Source organism: Hevea brasiliensis, chromosome 2 (assembly GCF_030052815.1).
Source record: "Hevea brasiliensis isolate MT/VB/25A 57/8 chromosome 2, ASM3005281v1, whole genome shotgun sequence".
NCBI lineage: Eukaryota > Viridiplantae > Streptophyta > Magnoliopsida > Malpighiales > Euphorbiaceae > Hevea > Hevea brasiliensis.
In genome coordinates this window covers 3,948,967-3,965,300 of record NC_079494.1, presented here as the reverse complement: position 1 = coordinate 3,965,300, position 16,334 = coordinate 3,948,967, and the positions used below count along the sequence as shown (strand labels likewise).

Here is a 16,334-nt window from a genome sequence, read left to right as displayed (position 1 = left end):
ATTGATAAATTTAAAATTATGGAAATTAAGTAGTTTTATTATTTAAATTTTAAAGATTAAATAGTTGAGTTGGGAAAAATTTTTGCTTTAAAATAGTAGTAGAGACTAGATAATTGATGGAGGGAATTAAATAGCATATTTGTTAAAATAGAGTTTAAATAATTAATTTTATAAAAAATATAAAGATTAAAACGTAATTTACTTTTTAAAAGAAAGATTAATAAATAATCCAATGGAAAGGATTAGGGCTGAGTAAAATTCGGTTCAAACTGAAAAATTGAACAAAATTAAGTTAATTCGGTTCAATCGGTTTGGTTTTAAAATTTAATCAGTTCGGTTCGGTTTTGAAAAGAAAAAAATTAGTAAAATCGAATCGAACCGAATAGTGATTTATATAGTCAAATCGAACCGAATCGATTTTTGAATTAATTTATTTTTATAGAAAATTTATGAATTATATTTAATTTTACATATATTAATTGTTTAATTTCATTGATTAATGGTTATTAGGTTTAAACTAAAGTTAAAATTAGACCAAATAACTTGAAAATCAAGTCTAAATTAAAAAATCAATTAAAAATCAAATCGATTAATTTAAATCAAACCAAACCAAAATAAAGCGATTCGATTCGATTTTTCATCAATTTTTATTCGGTTCGATTTCTAAAATTAACGATTCGATTTTTATAATTTAATTCGATTCGATTTGAACCGATTGCTAACCCTTAGAAAAATTAATATTTTAGTATAAAAAAAAAGAAAAAGGAAATATAGATGAAAGAAAATATATACGTGGCAAATACTTATTTCTTTAGAATAAAGGAGAATATATATAACCTCAATGCTTCAATGTGTTAATGTGAGACTATGTATTAGCATTAAACAACATTTAGTATTAAGTAATTTACATCAAGATAAAGACAGAATTTTTATCTCTAGAAGCCTCTTCCTCTTAGCCTCTTGGAAAAGCTGAGCGTCATCTTCGGTGGTTTTTCCTTATCTTTCAGGATAAGGGAAGGCTTGCCTCCGACTAGGTTTTTTAGGGTCTCTCTCTTTTCTTGGTTGGTTTGTATAGTTTTGTTTTGTGTTTCGTTTTGCACATCTGGGTTCTAACTGGTGAGGATGGTTTGAAAGAGGATCTGCTTTGAGGAAGAGGTGGTTTGATTTGTTGTGTGGTTCCTGCTTCCTCGGTTTCGTTTCCCCTATTTGGTGTTTGGCTTGTTGCTTTTGGAGAAGTTGTGGAAAGGTTGGTGATTTGTAGATCTAGCGTTTACATGAGATAGTTGGCGTCCATGGTTATAGGAGACTACGATGTCATGGCCCTGCCTTTCTTTCTCCTAAAGCGATAGTGGTGTCCTGTGAGTTTATCTTGAAGAGTTGATCTGTCTTTGCTTTGGTTGTGGAGTATCTTCTTCCTAGCTTTGGCTAGTTTAGTTATGACTGCTAGTTTTTGGAGGATGGTCTCTACTGATTTGGCTCTGGTGGGTTAGTCTTGCTCGGTTCTAGTGGACGGTAGTTTTTTGGATTGCTGAGCCAAGTTTGCTTCAGCCAAGTTTGCTGTCAAGAATTGGGCTTGTTGTGGGGCCCCTACATTGGGTAGGGTTGTGTTCTGAGTAAGGCCTTGTTGAATGTAATTTGCTCTTTTTGAGTTCCAATGTAATGAAATGTGCAATTAAAAAAAAAAAGAAGCATTTAGTGTTAGAAAAGAAAAGCATATCATATTTATTTGATATTTCTCATATTATTATTAGATATTTTATGAAATATTTATAAAAATGTCCGAACTTAAATTTAATTTATTTTTTTGAATTTTCGTTTGCCGGGTGAATGGGTTACTAAGAAGACTGCTGGATCTACCAAGAAGGCAATAATGGACGAGACTCAAAACCAAAGAATCTTGGAGTGAAGAAATTTGGTGGGGAGGTAATTTTTTTGGCGATGAAAATCGCTTGCGTTTGTTATGCTAGACGCACAGGCTTAGCGGCCGCAAGTGGGTGCATGTTGAACCCAAGGATGGATATAAACTTCACCCAGTCTATGAAAAAGCAAGTGCTGCCTCATCTCAGCTCAAGACACGCTCTTGAATTGTATTTTTAGGTGCATCTACAACTTGGTTTTTCACATTTGAATAACTAAAACAGTAATATTTGGAATCAATCTTCATATTACTTCGTACTAATTCAATTTTTTTGAGTGCGACTGTTGGAACTGTGTCTTGTTAGAATGCAATTGCCAACAAACCTCTTTGAAATGATTAGTTTCGTGGGGCTGTGATGCTTTGGCATGCCTGCACTTCTATCACCGGGAAGTACCCTGGCAGATTGGATATGAGCTATAGACAATTAGAACCAACTCTATTGCTTAAAGATTGGCTATAAAGGATTTGAATGCATGGAATGAATTTTAGATATAATTTCTGTGTAGACAGAAATACTGGACCACAATATAATTACGGCAAGGAAATAAAAGAAAATTTCCAGGAGTTTCTTGTAATCCAATCTAGGGACTGTACACTGTCATCCTCAAAATCACTTACCCTATACAAGCAACTAGCCAAGTCTCCATTTGGCATATATTTATAGAGCAGAAGTTTGTCATTGGCATATATTTCCTTCTGGAACAGGTCTCACATTGGCGCTGCCTGTCTGATTTGCAATGGTCTTATCACACCTGCGCATCACAACTATCATAATCAGTATCAAAATCACAATGAAGCCAAGTCCACCAAACAATAAGACCAAAATTTAAATCCATCGTTCCCAAATGAAGAAGCTAGAGTTCCATATAATTAGCAGAAAGATATTCTTTGAAATTAGCAGAAAGATCAATCAAATTAAAATTCCCATATGAAGAAGCCAGAGTTCCAAATCAAGACACCACTAACAACGCAGCCCACATTCTCTTATCTTTTTCGCGCGCGCTCAACTGAGCCAAACCAAAGAAGATTTTTGTTATTTATTATCCCTGTGTTTGCTGATGAAAAGGAAATTAACAAATTTCCCTGCTATGGATAATCCAATTCTGGATGGGAATAACGCTTTCTTTCCAAATTCAGAATAAAGGATTTGTTAGATGTCTCGTTCCCCGCCCACACCTTCATTGCCTAATTGTCTTCGCACATATCCGATTCTTCTTCTTCTTTGTTTTCTCATCATCTCGCTACCCCGAGGTGCCCATATAAATCCAGGATGCCAATACCCAAGAGGTCCCTTTCCTTCTGCTTTTCTCTCTATTTTCTTGTTTCAAAAACCAGAAGAATTCGTGGTCAGTTTCCTGGCTTTTCTTAAAGTGTCTTGTTCCTTCTAATGTGAACTGTCTTCTCGTAGTCACTTTTTAAAGTGTGTAGAATCTTGCACGATTTTCTTGCTTTTGGGTGCTAATGAATGTGTTGTTGGGTGAAAATTTGAGGTTTTGAGTGTATTTTGGGGGCTAAGGAGACTGTTGTTTAATGGAGGAATTGAAATTTTAGGTGTTACTTGGAGCATATCTTGGAAGATTCTTAGACTCGGACATAACGTGGTGCATTTTCACTGTGCGCTTCGGAACATAACGTGGTGCATTTTCACTGTGCGCTTCGGAACATAACGTGGTGCATTTTCACTATGCGCTCCTGATTGACCTTTGCAGGTAAGAAGTCCAGGCTTCTTGTTAGTCAAGAATTGCAATCACTCTCTCTCTCTCTCTCTCTCTCTCTCTCTCTCTCTCTCTCTCTCTCTTTTTACCAGAATACCGTTAATTGTTCTTGGATGTCGATTAACTTGGGGAGGAAATATTGATTAGCGTGCTGCGATTTTGCCTGTCATTTTCGCCTATAGTTTGGATCATGTAGATAGGTGAACTTGATCAAAGAACGCTTCAAACTAGATTCTTTCCACCACTTTATGCATTATGCTTTATGGAACAAGTTAATGTAATTCTGTGTTGCGGTTGTATTTAATTTCACTTTGTAAACTGGAATCAGTCCACTTAAATGTACATGTCTGGATGAGTTTGACTTATGAGTACTTGTTAGAAATGTAGTTAGTTTGCTTTTTTCTTCAAACATGTAGAAATTATGAACCATATGTGTACGAAAGTATTAGATTGTCTTGATGTTTTGTCTTCGCATGGAATAAATAATTTGCAAGAAAAAAATTTAATTAATTTCTCATACAATGATACTTGATTTCTGTTTATTTGAAAATGAACTTTTTTTTCAAGTTAAAAAAAAAAAAATTGAATCCTTTCATTCCAAATAAGAGAATTAACAAAAAAAAAATCAATTGAATTAAATTCTTGTAAAATTTTAGATTCCAAATGGGGGGTTACTGAATTTGTGGGGGATAATTGACATCATATGTGTTGTGTGCACATAACTGCATCATCGTTGCATTTTGAATCTGTCTTATCAGCAACGGAAGTTAATCGATTTATGCATTTTTTACACCTTAAGAGGTGTTAATCAGTGGTATGCCAGCCATACAATGGATGAGAGTTACCAGAATGTTTCAGCTGACAAGACATCTCAGTTTCAGCATGTGGCTGGCACTGATGGTGTTCGAGAACCGCATATATGGTCATCTCCTGAAGGAGGGCGAACAATCAAAATTGGAAAAAAAAAAATCTTCTGCAACAGATCACTGAATATGAGGAATATTTTTAGCTGTAGGCTTTGTTATGGATTACACATTGGCACAGTACAAACCTGAAACCTTTGAGTCCCTTGCATATGAAGTCACAATCAGAAAGTTGGTGTATGATCTGGGTTATCCTCAAGAGGTTTGTCTGACTCAGCATGCATGTTTCCTTGCTCCAAGTTGATAATATGGTGACTAAAAAAGATGTCTCTGCGGTTGCTGGGGTGGTCATTCCATTGGAAATATATGGTCAGAGGTTTGGTTCTTGATGAGAAGCGAGGCAATATTTTGAAGGTTAGCATAGTTTGTTTTCTGCAGCTGCTATTTGTTAATTGTGATCAATTTTCATTTACAGCTGTTATGAGAAATATTTATTTTGGTAATTCTGCACTGTACAGATGGATTGCCATAAATATGTGAAAGTTGCCTACCATGGATTTTATGAGATGTCTAAGGAAGAAAAAGTCAGTACCTATGGAAATACTCTGATATGGTATTCTTTTGATGACCCTCATTGTGCACTCATTGATACTCTTTTTTCGTTGGCTGAGGCCTACTTGTTTGCCCAGCTTTTGTACTTTAAGGGCTGAGTAAGAATATTGATCTGTACTTGTCTTCAGTTGTTTGGCCATAGATTAAAGAAGTAACTTCTGCAAAAACTTCTTTTATTCCATGCAATCCACTGCTTTTTGTAGTTTAGTTGTAGTGTACTTTTCCAGTGGAAAAATCTGTTAGCAGTTTCAAATTAACTCTTATTTTACAAATTAATTATCAGTATTTAAAAGTGATTGAATGTTATTTCTGATTGATACCAGGAACATGTGTTGCTAAATTATGTTCACTTATGTGACCTAAAGTTCTTGCCGCTCATAAATAGTCCTAGACATGAATATTTTTTCAAAAAAAAAAAAAAGGTTTTATGCAGTAATCCTTCTTCTGCTGTATTAGATTCTGTAACATATAAATTGATGCAACTATTTTTAATTTTCATTTCCAATGATCATCTCCTTCAGTTATGCTTGTATGTACAAAGATGTTCGAGCTGCAGTTGATTTGTGTCATCATGATGAAACTTTAAAGCAAATGGTTGCAAAAGATCCAAAAAGGTAATGATGGAATTAGAAAAAGAGTGACGGATTTGAGTTGTTCCATTATCTTGCCTCAATTTGTTTGGTTATCTATCAGGTTTATCAGTGAGGATACATCTATAGTTCCCATGCTCAAAATGCTCTGAGATTCTGGTCATTCAACATTCTTGGTGACAAATTGGTATAACTGCCCTTCTTTTCCTTTTTCCTCCATTTTCCCAAACAATGTTTTTTCTCTGAGTTATAAATGATGTATTGTTAATACATCTATTCTTCTCTGACTCCCTCCATGTGACTTTCTAATGTATCACTAGATCTGACTCAATAAGATATTGTTAACTTTTGCAGTTTATGGGACTATACAAATGTTGTGATGAATTTTCTGTGTCGATCCCACATCTTGGACGGTAATGGAACTTGCAAATTTGATTGGCTTAAGTACTTTGACTTTGTCATCACTGGCAGGTCATTTTTTCCCTCCAACCATTTTACTTCAACTCAAATATACATTATTGGTTGTGTGTTTTGAAGACTTTCATCTTTTAGCAAGTTTGATTTAATTTTGGGTTGTCCTTTTTTTTTTTCCCTTTTTAATTACTAGCTGCCCTGCCCAAACCAAATGAATTTTATCATGTTTCAAACTGTGAAATTTTCAATGTGGTAATGTGAGGTGGTGTTTAAGTCATAGATTCACATAACTCTTTGACTGCTATACCTATCTATGCAGTGAAAAACTAGGCTTTTTCCATGAGGAGAATTGTGCTAATCCTTTTGAGGTTGAATCTGAGTCGGGAATGCTTCTCAATACTGATAATGACACTTCAATACCTCAGGTAGTACATCTTTGCTTGGCTTATATTGCTACTTATATGCTTTTGGTAATTCAATTTGTATTTCTTAAGAAGGTGGGAAATAGTTCACCAAATATAGTATTGAAGGAATCAAATGCGCCCTGTCGAATTTTCCAGGTAAGTGAAAGATTTCTAATGCATAATATAATCTACTTTGGCTGCTGTATGTTGAATTTCATCTTTAACTACTTTTATTATATACTTAATAACTATTAGAAGACACCTAACTATGTTTCCAAACCTGCCCTTTTCAGGGAGGCAGTGTTGGTCGTCTTCATAAGCTGCTCTCAATCAAGTCAAGTTCACAGGTGATATTTGTTTCACTGATTACTTAAAGTAGTTATTGAGCTTGCTTAGTATATTATTTGGGTTTTCTGTTTTTGTTTTATGGGCAAGGAAGTCATGATAGCATAACCATACCCTTTATTTTGTGCTGTGCCACTAGTGTATTTGTGAACCTCTGCTTTATGGAATATTTGATCTAACAATTATACAATTTCGTAGGTTCTTTATGTGGGAGATCATATTTATGGAGATATTTTACGCAGCAAAAAAGTTCTTGGTATAACATTCTTGACTAACGTTCTTAAAAACATCATGAGATTACCTTTGGCGTACAGGATGGTTATTGTTTACCTTCAGTCCTTTTGGCATTTATGATTAGGTTGGAGAACAATGCTTGTTGTTCCAGAGCTTGAGAGAGAGGTTAAACTGCTTTGGGATTCAAGCGAATCACGAAAGGTATCCGGGTGGGCTTGTGTTTAGTATTGACGTTCTTAGCTATCCAGTTGGTTTTAGCCATGCAGGGTGCTTTAAATTGTCATGACCAAAAATTGTCCTGGATTGAAGTCAAAGACGATTTATTATAGTCTATTCAATTGATATATTGAATTGTTGCTGGTTAATGAGTTGGCTCTTTTTTTCATTTTATTTGAAATTTCCAGCAACTTAGATTGATGAGGAATGAACGTAATCAAATTGAAGACCAAATACTTCATCTGAAGTGGTCTCTTAAGTAAGCAAACGTGCAAAATTCCCTATTATATTTATACAAAGTTTTTGGCAGTTAATGGTTGCTCCAGTGGGATGCAGAAGTAATCTAATCATAAAGGAAGACTAACGAGACAACTATAAGTATCAAGAAAGCGTTTTTTTAGAACTTGATGAAAATAAATTTTTATTATTTACTTCTTTTCTAGCTTTGCTGTGTGATCTTTATTGCTTCAGATTGGAAGATCTTATTGCTGATAAGAAAGAGATAGTTGATGCTATCAATGATTTGGAGGTAGGTCAATAGTTCCCATTATTGCATTCAAATTCTTAAGATGAAACTTATGAAGTTTACCCATGTTTTGATTTTCTTGTAATAGTTCCAATGGAATCAAGTACGAAAAAGTTATCAACAGGCACAACGAAATATCACCAAAAGGTAAAAGAACTCGTTTATACTTACATTTTTTCTGAACTCTATTTCTGGACTATTATAAATAGTTCTTTATAACTAGTCAAGAATTCTTATGTTTTTTTTTTTTTTTTTTCCAAGACAGAATGCATTGAAAGCCTAAGGAGGCATAGCAGAAGTTACAAATAAAACTTGTCCCTAAGGATTATATAAAAAGGAAAAGTCTTTCAGGGCTTTAGAGGCCAAAGAGTGGGCCGCCCTATTAGAGCATCTTCTAACAAAGGAGAATTGGACATAATTGAAATTGGAGGACAAGATCAGTTTGTCATGAACAATTGATTGAATATCTAAGGAGGTTGGCTTCCCATGAAGAGCTGAGATAGGGAGTCTCCCTCTATTATAATATCCGACAGTTCTTTAGATTTTGCAATGACACAAGCTTCCCAACAAGCTAAGGCTTCTAGAATAAGCAGATCAGAAATGCAGGAGAATTGCTTGCAGGACCAACCAATGGTAAACATGATTAACAGTTTCACAGGACCTGGGGTCAACTAATGAAGACTGGTTATCAAAATTCTCGGTTTGCACATCAGGTAAGATGTGTTTTTAATTAGTGTAGTCTAAATTGTGTTGTGCAGTTCCTCTTTTGTGAGAAATGTTAGGCCACATATTTCACTTTTGTCTTGTCAAAATGGTCTAATATATATGATCGACATTAAAACCGATCATATTCTGCTGTTTCTTATGTTTGCAGGTTGAGAGATTTGCTTGCCTCTATACTAGTCAAGTTTCCAATTTAAGGCTGTATTCCCCTGACAAATGTTACAGACCAAGTGAAGACTCCATGCCACATGAATTTGGTATTCTTTTTTAGGGAGACCAGTTTGGCTGCTGGCTTACTTTTTGAGGGAGCTTAATCCATTCATACATACAAATCTAGTTGTTTTAGCTTAAATTTGCTCTGCTCTGTAGTTAAATCACACATACAAATCTGTATTGATGATATGATTGCTTGTAATTGTACAGTATACAAATATTAAACATTTTAACTTGCCCTCATACGATGCCTGAGTAGGTGATTGTTGCATCTCACGTCCTATTTGGGTATAAAAAGAAAAACGTACATGAAAGAAACCTGTTTATTAAAATAATTTTTTTAAATAAAAATGACGTATTATATATTTATTAATAAATATTTTTTTAAATAAAAATAATAAATTATATATAAATATGAAGGAAAATGCATATGCTCCGAATAGTTTCGCGGTTGTACAAATGGAAGGATGGATTATGTGTACCTAGGTGGAGCTGCCAAATTTACGTTTCGCAATCGAAACGGGACGTTTAGGAAGCGTCGGGAAATAGTAAAACGGTGCGTGCAAACTGCAAACCAATGCATCCTTTTGCTTTATATATTCCCTGGGCCTCCTATCCCTAATCGGCGGCCAATAAAAACGTATCAAAGACACAGATCACAGAAGAGGAGGAAGAAGAAGAAGAAGACGACGACGACGACGATTCGGTGGGCTTTGCTGATTGACCATTTCTTCGATTATAATTCCAACCTCATATATAATTACTCCTTTAGCAGATTTTGAGTCTTGCTGATTGAAAATGCTGAATTTTACAACGATCTTCTGCAATCTTTCTGAAGGTTAGAGAGCTTGTCTCCAATGTTCCTGTGTACGCAAGCATTACAGGTATGTCCGCAACTTCCTACGAACTGGTGGGTGGATGGGTCAGTTTCGTTTGGTCTTTGTCTAATTATTTTGTTTCAGATGGCTCTGCAGGTGGATTAAGCTTGATTTTGAGTCGTTGGGCTACCAAGAAGACGGCTGGATCTACCTAGAATGGACGAGATTCAAAACCAAAGAATCTTGGAGTGAAGAAATTTGGCGGGGAGATAACTTCGTTGGTGATAGAAATCGCTGGCCTTTTGTTATGCTAGAGCATGCAATTTTTGTTTTGATTTGCTTGATCGATTTTTATACAGAGGGTGATACCTGGAAATATCATAGTTCGGCAGGGGGGAGCTCGTTTTCACCCTGGAAACTACTTTGGGATGGGGAAGGATCACACCCTTTATGCTCTAAAGGAAGGAAATGTCAAGTTTGAGACGCACAAGCTTAGCGGCCGCAAATGGGTGCATGTTGAAGCCAAGGATGGATATGAGCTTCACCCAGTGTATGCGAAAGCAAGTGCTGCTTTGTCGCAGCTCAAGACAGCCTCTTGAATTGTATTTTTGGATGCGTCTACCATAACTTGGTTTTTCATATTGGAAGAATAACTAAAACAGTCTTGTTAGAATGCAATTGCAAATAAACCTGTTAGAAATTATTAGTTTCGTGGGGTTTTGATGCTTTTGCTTTTCTGCACAACTGAACTGCTTATAGGTAGCTCCCTGGCAGATTGGATGGATAATCTATAGACAACTAGAGCCAACCCTACTGCTTATAGATTGGCTAGAAAGGATTTGAAGGACGCATGGAATGAATTACGCAAGGAAATTAAAAAAAAAAAAATTCCACGAAATTTCTAGGAACTAGTGTGTACAAATAAAAAGAAAAGTATTTCTACTACTCGGTCGTTGAGGGGTTCGTTGACCCGATTGCAGTTCCAAGTAAACAAATCAATTATCTTCACACTGGAAGAAAACAAACATCTTTATCATCTCTTTTGTTGGGTAAGTCCCGTAGCCCATAGGCTGTTGCCTGAGAGTTTGAAGTTTCAACAATACACACTATAATGAAACCAGAAATATTCAGGCACGTTGGTAGTTGTATTCGCTATATTTGAATTATGAACATTGAAAATGACACCCACTCGAACAAAAATCCTCATCTCTGATAATATGTGTTCCACACTCTGGAGCTGATGAGAAACAATCAATGGCAGGGAAAATTTGGAGCTTGCTGGAAAACTAACAAGCTTTCAAAACCTAATAAAGAAAAAAAAAATCTCACAAAACACCTTTTGTCTTTAGTAGGAACCCTCCTTTAATGATCATTTCGATCATGGCTCGATAGCATCTGCTGCCATCAGCAAGCCAACCAGCCGCTCAATCAATGCCTTAGTCCTGGATGAAAGGCTATCAAAGGGATGTTTAACACTCAACTGCGAACGCCACAGTATGTTCAATGAACATCTGAAAACACCATGCTAGCTAATGCTCATCTTGCAGCTCTATATCTTGCATTTCAAGTGGCTCGGGAAAAATTTCACTGGATAACTTTTTATTAGAATATGTATGTTCAATTCCACAACTGCCATGAGATCCTACTCTTCCTGGCTGCTTTGAGCCACCGACACCTTCACGGATAGTATGGCCTGGAACAGTAGCATTTTCTGATGAGCTGTGTCGCCAACTGCCAAAAAAGGCAGCACTCCAGGATCTCCTAGATGAAGTTGTTCTCAGCCTTCCTGAATTGTAACTCTCCTCCCTCACAACTTTCAACGGGTTTTCTAATGCTTTGAGAATATATTTCATTGGGGGACGTTTTGAAGCCTTGGGATTAAGGCATGATCTGGCCACAATGGCCATGGCCCATACCTCTTCCAACAAATCTTCATCTACGATCAAAGACGGGTCAATAATCTTCGTCACTGGTTCCTTGTCATATATACTGATATATGCCAATGTGTGTTCTAGCCACTCCCTTGTTGTGGCATCATCTGATTTACTGATGCCCAGTTTGCCTGTTATGAGCTCCAATAAGACCTTCCCAAAACAGTACACATCATGAGCACAAGTCACTGATGATGAACCTGTCCATTACCAAGAAAATATCAACATTTTCAGGATTATTTACATCAATTAGATAAATGTGTAGATGTAATTTCACTGCCAGCTCCCCATAAGAAAAAGAAGGCAGCAAAGGTCTTTTGATAATGACCTCAGAATGTCTCAAAATTATTATATTGGCAAAAGTTTACAAGGAACTTTTAAAAATCAATAACCATACAATATACATACCGGAAGGGCATGGTTCAGAGGATCTGCACACCAGAAACAGAAATTGTCATTATATCTCAGATGAAGCATAACAAAAAATAAGAAAAGAAAAGATGAAGCATAATAGAAATCAAGGGAAGCAGTAGTCACAGCATCAACAAAATACAAATATCATGATCATTTCTTTTTTGTTTTCCTACAGATCAAATATTATCCCCAGTTTGATTTCATCAGACCAAATGCCAAAACACAAAATCAAATGCATGTATAATATTTACATCTACGCATGTCTTGTACTGCCTATGACAAACTGAAAGACAACTGACCTGGTGGCATGACCAATGAGCTTTTCATGGCATCAAATCCAGTTAATTGTGTGTTCAAATTCCCTTAAGTCTACTATTACGACATTTAATAGAAAGTTTGGCCTTAAACAAAGCCCAATGGAAGAAAATGATGCATATATGTCATGCATCCAAAAGATTCAAAGTTGAAGTTACTAATGTTGGTAAATTAGCCTTGTTATTTTGTCCATGACTTGTTCACCATAATCTCTAAAAAGGAAGCAAGGTGGGACAAAATGCACTATAAATTATCAACTCAAAGCCATGCACAGCAATTAGCAGAATGCAAGAACAAGTGAGCTGAAAAATGCTTAGCTGCCAGCACATAAATTATGGCCTATCTAAAAGTAGAAGCAAAATAAAAGTAAACCAATTTAACTGCTTTACACGTTAAATGCAAATATGCATGGAAGGCCACTTAAAGATTATTGACAAATAAAAATCTTGGATCAACTTGTTTTTCAATAACCAAACAGCTGAATAAGCTAGCCACATGTAATTCAACAAAAATTGAAGTGAAAAGGGGCATGAACACTACCATAGTTGTTAGTACTTAGTGAAACTTCAAAATGCTGAAAGAAATTAATGACTTGTACAATACTTACTGTGGTTTCCGCAAGAACCTTGTAAGCACCTTGTGGTGTGAATCTCCTCCCTGGATACGGACCTCACTCAAACTTCCGAGTCGCACCTCAAACTTGTCATCAAGAAAGATACTGCTTGCTTGAATATCCCTTTAAATATCAAAATATAATTGCATTTAAGAATTTCAAGAATCAAAATGGAAGGAAAGTGAAGCTCAAAAAAGGCTAGTTTTTGTTATACCTATGAACAAGGGGAGGGTTACATTCATGATGCAGATATGAAAGACCTTCAGCAGCTCCTATAGCAATTTTTAATCTTGTAATCCAATCTAGGGACTGTACACTGTCATCCTCAGAATCACTTACCCTATACAAGGAACTAGCCAAGTCTCCATTTGGCATATATTTATAGACCAGAAGCTTGTCATTATCATTCTCTGAACAATGCCCCAGGAGTGGGACCAATCTTGTATGCGAGTACTTGCTAAATAATTCTAATTCCATTCCATATGATTCCTTCTTCACAGAATGCAAATTCACCTTTTTAACAACTATGGGAGTTCCTCCATCTAGAAAACCACGGAAGAGATCTCCAGAGTGACCAGACTTGATGAAATTTGCATCACCAAATTCACCAGTTGAACAAAGTAATTGTTCATAAGTAAATGAATTTCTTAAACCAGATAAAATAACAGGATCCTTGGGAAGTGACGGGCTATTTCCTTCTGGAACAGGTCCCACATTAGTGCTGCCTGTCTGATTTGCAGTGGTCTTATCACACTTCCGCAACACAACTATCATAATCATTACTAAAATCACAATGAAGCCAAGTCCACCAAACAATCCCACCAAAATGTAGATCCATTGTTTACTTTTCTTTTTAGAAGCAGGTAAAACTTCACGCGATGGGGGTTCTGCTCGTTCTGGGGCTCCAAAATTATCAAAACTTAAGCCTCTCTCAGCATAAAATGATTTACAATCCACTAAACTCCTCTGATTCGACACAGCCTGAAGACAATTCCTGTCAAGGCTAATATTGCTTTGACTACCATCAGGAACCTTTCCTTGGATATAATTAGCAGAAATATCAATCACAATAAAATTCCCAAATGAAGAAGCTAGAGTTCCATATAACATATTATTTGAAAGGTTGAACAAGACACCACTAACATTAACATTTGAACTAAAATTCGACAGAACACCTGTGAAGTTGTTATAAGACACATCAAGAACCCGCAAGTTTGGCAATGATAACAATGCCTTAGGAAGAGCACCATCAAACTTATTCCCACTTAAGACCACAACTTGCAATTTTTTTAGACTGGAAAATAAACCATCAGGCAACCCACCCTCTAGTCCATTATCCCCAATTTCCATGCTTACCAAATTCCTCATTCCTGCTAACTCTACAGGCAATGACCCAGACAATGAGTTTCTGGTAAGAGTAAGCTCAACCAATTGAGAAAGGTTACCCAGGTTCACAGGAATTGAATCCGCGAAATTATTGTCAGATAAATTCAAGGATTGCAATCTATCCATGTTACCCAAAGCCTGCGGAATTGGACCGGTTAAGAAATTGGAAGAAAGGTCGAGCCTTGACAAATTGCTAAGCAATGCAAAAGTAGTAGGTAATTGTCCAGTGAGGGAATTCCTCGAAAGGTCAAGAACTGATAATTGCATTAACTGGCCCAAAGCAGAGGGTATATTACCAGTAAGGTTATTACCAGATAGATGTAAAGCATTGACTCTAGTCAAATTACCGAGAGAATCTGGAATCGGACCGGTCACTGAACTAGACCGGAGATCGAGTACCTGCAGCGAACCAAGTCTGTAACCGAACCAGGACGGTATCCAACCGGGAAGTGAAAACCCAGAAGCATTAAAAGACTCCAGAAACGTCAAATTGACGAGGGAATCGACGCTGAAACTGGGATTTGAACGCCCAATGCGGGTCCGTCTGAACCCGGAAATATTGATTCCGGTGACTCGGCCGTTCTTGCACTGGACTCCATTCCATTTGCTGCATGGGTCGGATTTTATAGGCCAGTCTGTGCTTCTGAGTCCTAAAGATGACCGAAGATCAAGCAAAGCTGTCCACTCGATGCTGGAGTTCAAGAAGCCTTGCTGGGCTAGTGAACACTGAATCAATAACAGAACAAGAACGAGACGAAGCAGAACTCGTCCAGTGTCTTCCATGGCTTAATGTAGTGTGATAATATGGAGATGATGTTTATGAAGGCCTGTGGCGGCCCATCTTCTTCTCCTTCCCGAAACTACTGGTATTGGTGTTGATGTTGACCGGTGCTCTACTTCTCTGTATCTCCAAGCCCAACCAATTGAAAAACAAAAAAAATCAAAAACCCAAAAACTTAAAAAAAAAAAAAAATCTTGTTCGTGTGCGATATTCTTACCTCGAATCACGAGCTTTGATTCTCCTTTCTATGTTGTTGGTTCTTGCGTTTTCTGTTTAACTCAGACCCAGAACTAGGACTCACCAAAAAGAATAATTAAAAATAAATAATTATGAACTAATTGTCTCTCTCTCTCTCTCTCTCTGTATATTCTAAAGAAAAAAATGAAATCTTTTTATGATTTTAATTTCCATATTTTGCGACGAGATTAAGCTAACAGCCTAACACTTATCAGCAACTCTTTGCAAAGAATGGCACGAGCTTTAATGAGCAAAGGCAGGCATTTAAGACCCAAAAAAATAACAGTGGAAATGCCCCCAACCGCCAGGTCTCTAATACTGTGTCGCTTTCCCTATCACCGGAGAGCTTTTAATGAACTCCTCTCCCTTTTTTGGGTAGTGGGGGTTCTAATCGGTTGTTCTTCTGACAGGGCTCTTGGGTTGGGCGGTGGCCGATAAGCTGAGCAAGCAAGCAAAGCAAGAGCTCAATCAAGTTCAGATCAATAAGCAAGAAAGAAAAGAGAGATATGGGTATTGGTTTCACGTTGAGTGGTGGAATTTCTTTCTGGGTTGCCAAGGCAAGGCAACGCAAGGCTAGCTTTAAACCTTCCAAGAAAAGGTCCCCTTTAATGGATCATAGTCAGTGTTTACTTTTATTAGCTCGTGGACGATTGGGATTGATAGATTGCTACACCAACATGCAACCCTCTCTCTCTCTCTCTCTCTCTCTCTCTCTCTCTCTCTCGGGATGTTTGAATTGTCAAGAAACTGTGTAGAATTTAAGCCCCCATTTCTTTTTTTAATTTTCTTGTTAGAGAGAAATTAATTGGCGTACTTGAGCAACCAACAATAACCAAGCGGTTTTGATAAGAATTGCGCGCATAGAGTTCTTGGCTGACTTTCCCGCATGTTCTCGGAATTAGAAATTCTCTTACGAAAATTACAATGAAAAAAATCTAATTTTTTTTTCTAAGCATTTAAATGGATTTTTCTATACATTTAGAAAATATTTATCCTGTTTACCTCAACTTATAAATTGACACGTTATATATTAAATTTTTAAATTTAAAAAATTAAATTATGAGAT

General features: G+C 36.5%; 1 protein-coding gene, 2 long non-coding RNA genes and 1 pseudogene across 4 annotated transcripts; 3 read left to right on the top strand and 1 right to left on the bottom strand.

The window, feature by feature from the left end:
* Positions 1-760: 760 nt before the first annotated feature.
* LOC131171967 (uncharacterized) lies at positions 761-2,179 on the top strand. Its single transcript, XR_009142665.1, has 2 exons — positions 761-1,613; positions 1,844-2,179. It is a non-coding gene; the product is annotated as an uncharacterized LOC131171967 (long non-coding RNA).
* A 2,837-nt stretch (positions 2,180-5,016) lies between these two features.
* On the top strand, positions 5,017-8,081 carry LOC110638112 (uncharacterized; annotated as a pseudogene).
* A 264-nt stretch (positions 8,082-8,345) lies between these two features.
* On the top strand, positions 8,346-10,301 carry LOC110638091 (uncharacterized). Its single transcript, XR_009142664.1, has 3 exons — positions 8,346-8,550; positions 8,712-9,657; positions 9,736-10,301. It is a non-coding gene; the product is annotated as an uncharacterized LOC110638091 (long non-coding RNA).
* Positions 10,302-10,783: 482 nt separating this feature from the next.
* Positions 10,784-15,984, bottom strand: LOC110638090 (probable LRR receptor-like serine/threonine-protein kinase At2g16250). 2 transcript variants are annotated; one of them, XM_021788523.2, is made up of 5 exons: positions 15,249-15,984; positions 13,079-15,157; positions 12,859-12,987; positions 11,931-11,953; positions 10,784-11,722 (listed from the first exon to the last, which is right to left on the bottom strand). In XM_021788523.2, the coding sequence occupies exons 2-5, from the start codon at positions 15,031-15,033 to the stop codon at positions 11,121-11,123; spliced, it is 2,709 nt and encodes a 902-aa protein (XP_021644215.2). In that variant the 5' UTR covers positions 15,034-15,157; positions 15,249-15,984; the 3' UTR covers positions 10,784-11,120. The 2 variants fall into 2 exon arrangements, with proteins under 2 accessions (XP_021644215.2, XP_021644214.2); XM_021788522.2 differs by having other exon boundaries at positions 13,079-15,151.
* Positions 15,985-16,334: the final 350 nt, after the last annotated feature.

Coding starts and splice junctions, on each gene's coding strand:
- LOC110638090 (XM_021788523.2), bottom strand. CDS start 15,033: ATGGAAGACACTGGACGAGTTCTGCTTCGTCTCGTTCTTGTTCTGTTA. Junction 11,954..12,858: donor AGGTTCTTGCGGAAACCACA/GTAAGTATTGTA, acceptor TCTGGTGTGCAG/ATCCTCTGAACCATGCCCTT. Junction 11,723..11,930: donor CTCTGAACCATGCCCTTCCG/GTATGTATATTG, acceptor GGTAATGGACAG/GTTCATCATCAGTGACTTGT.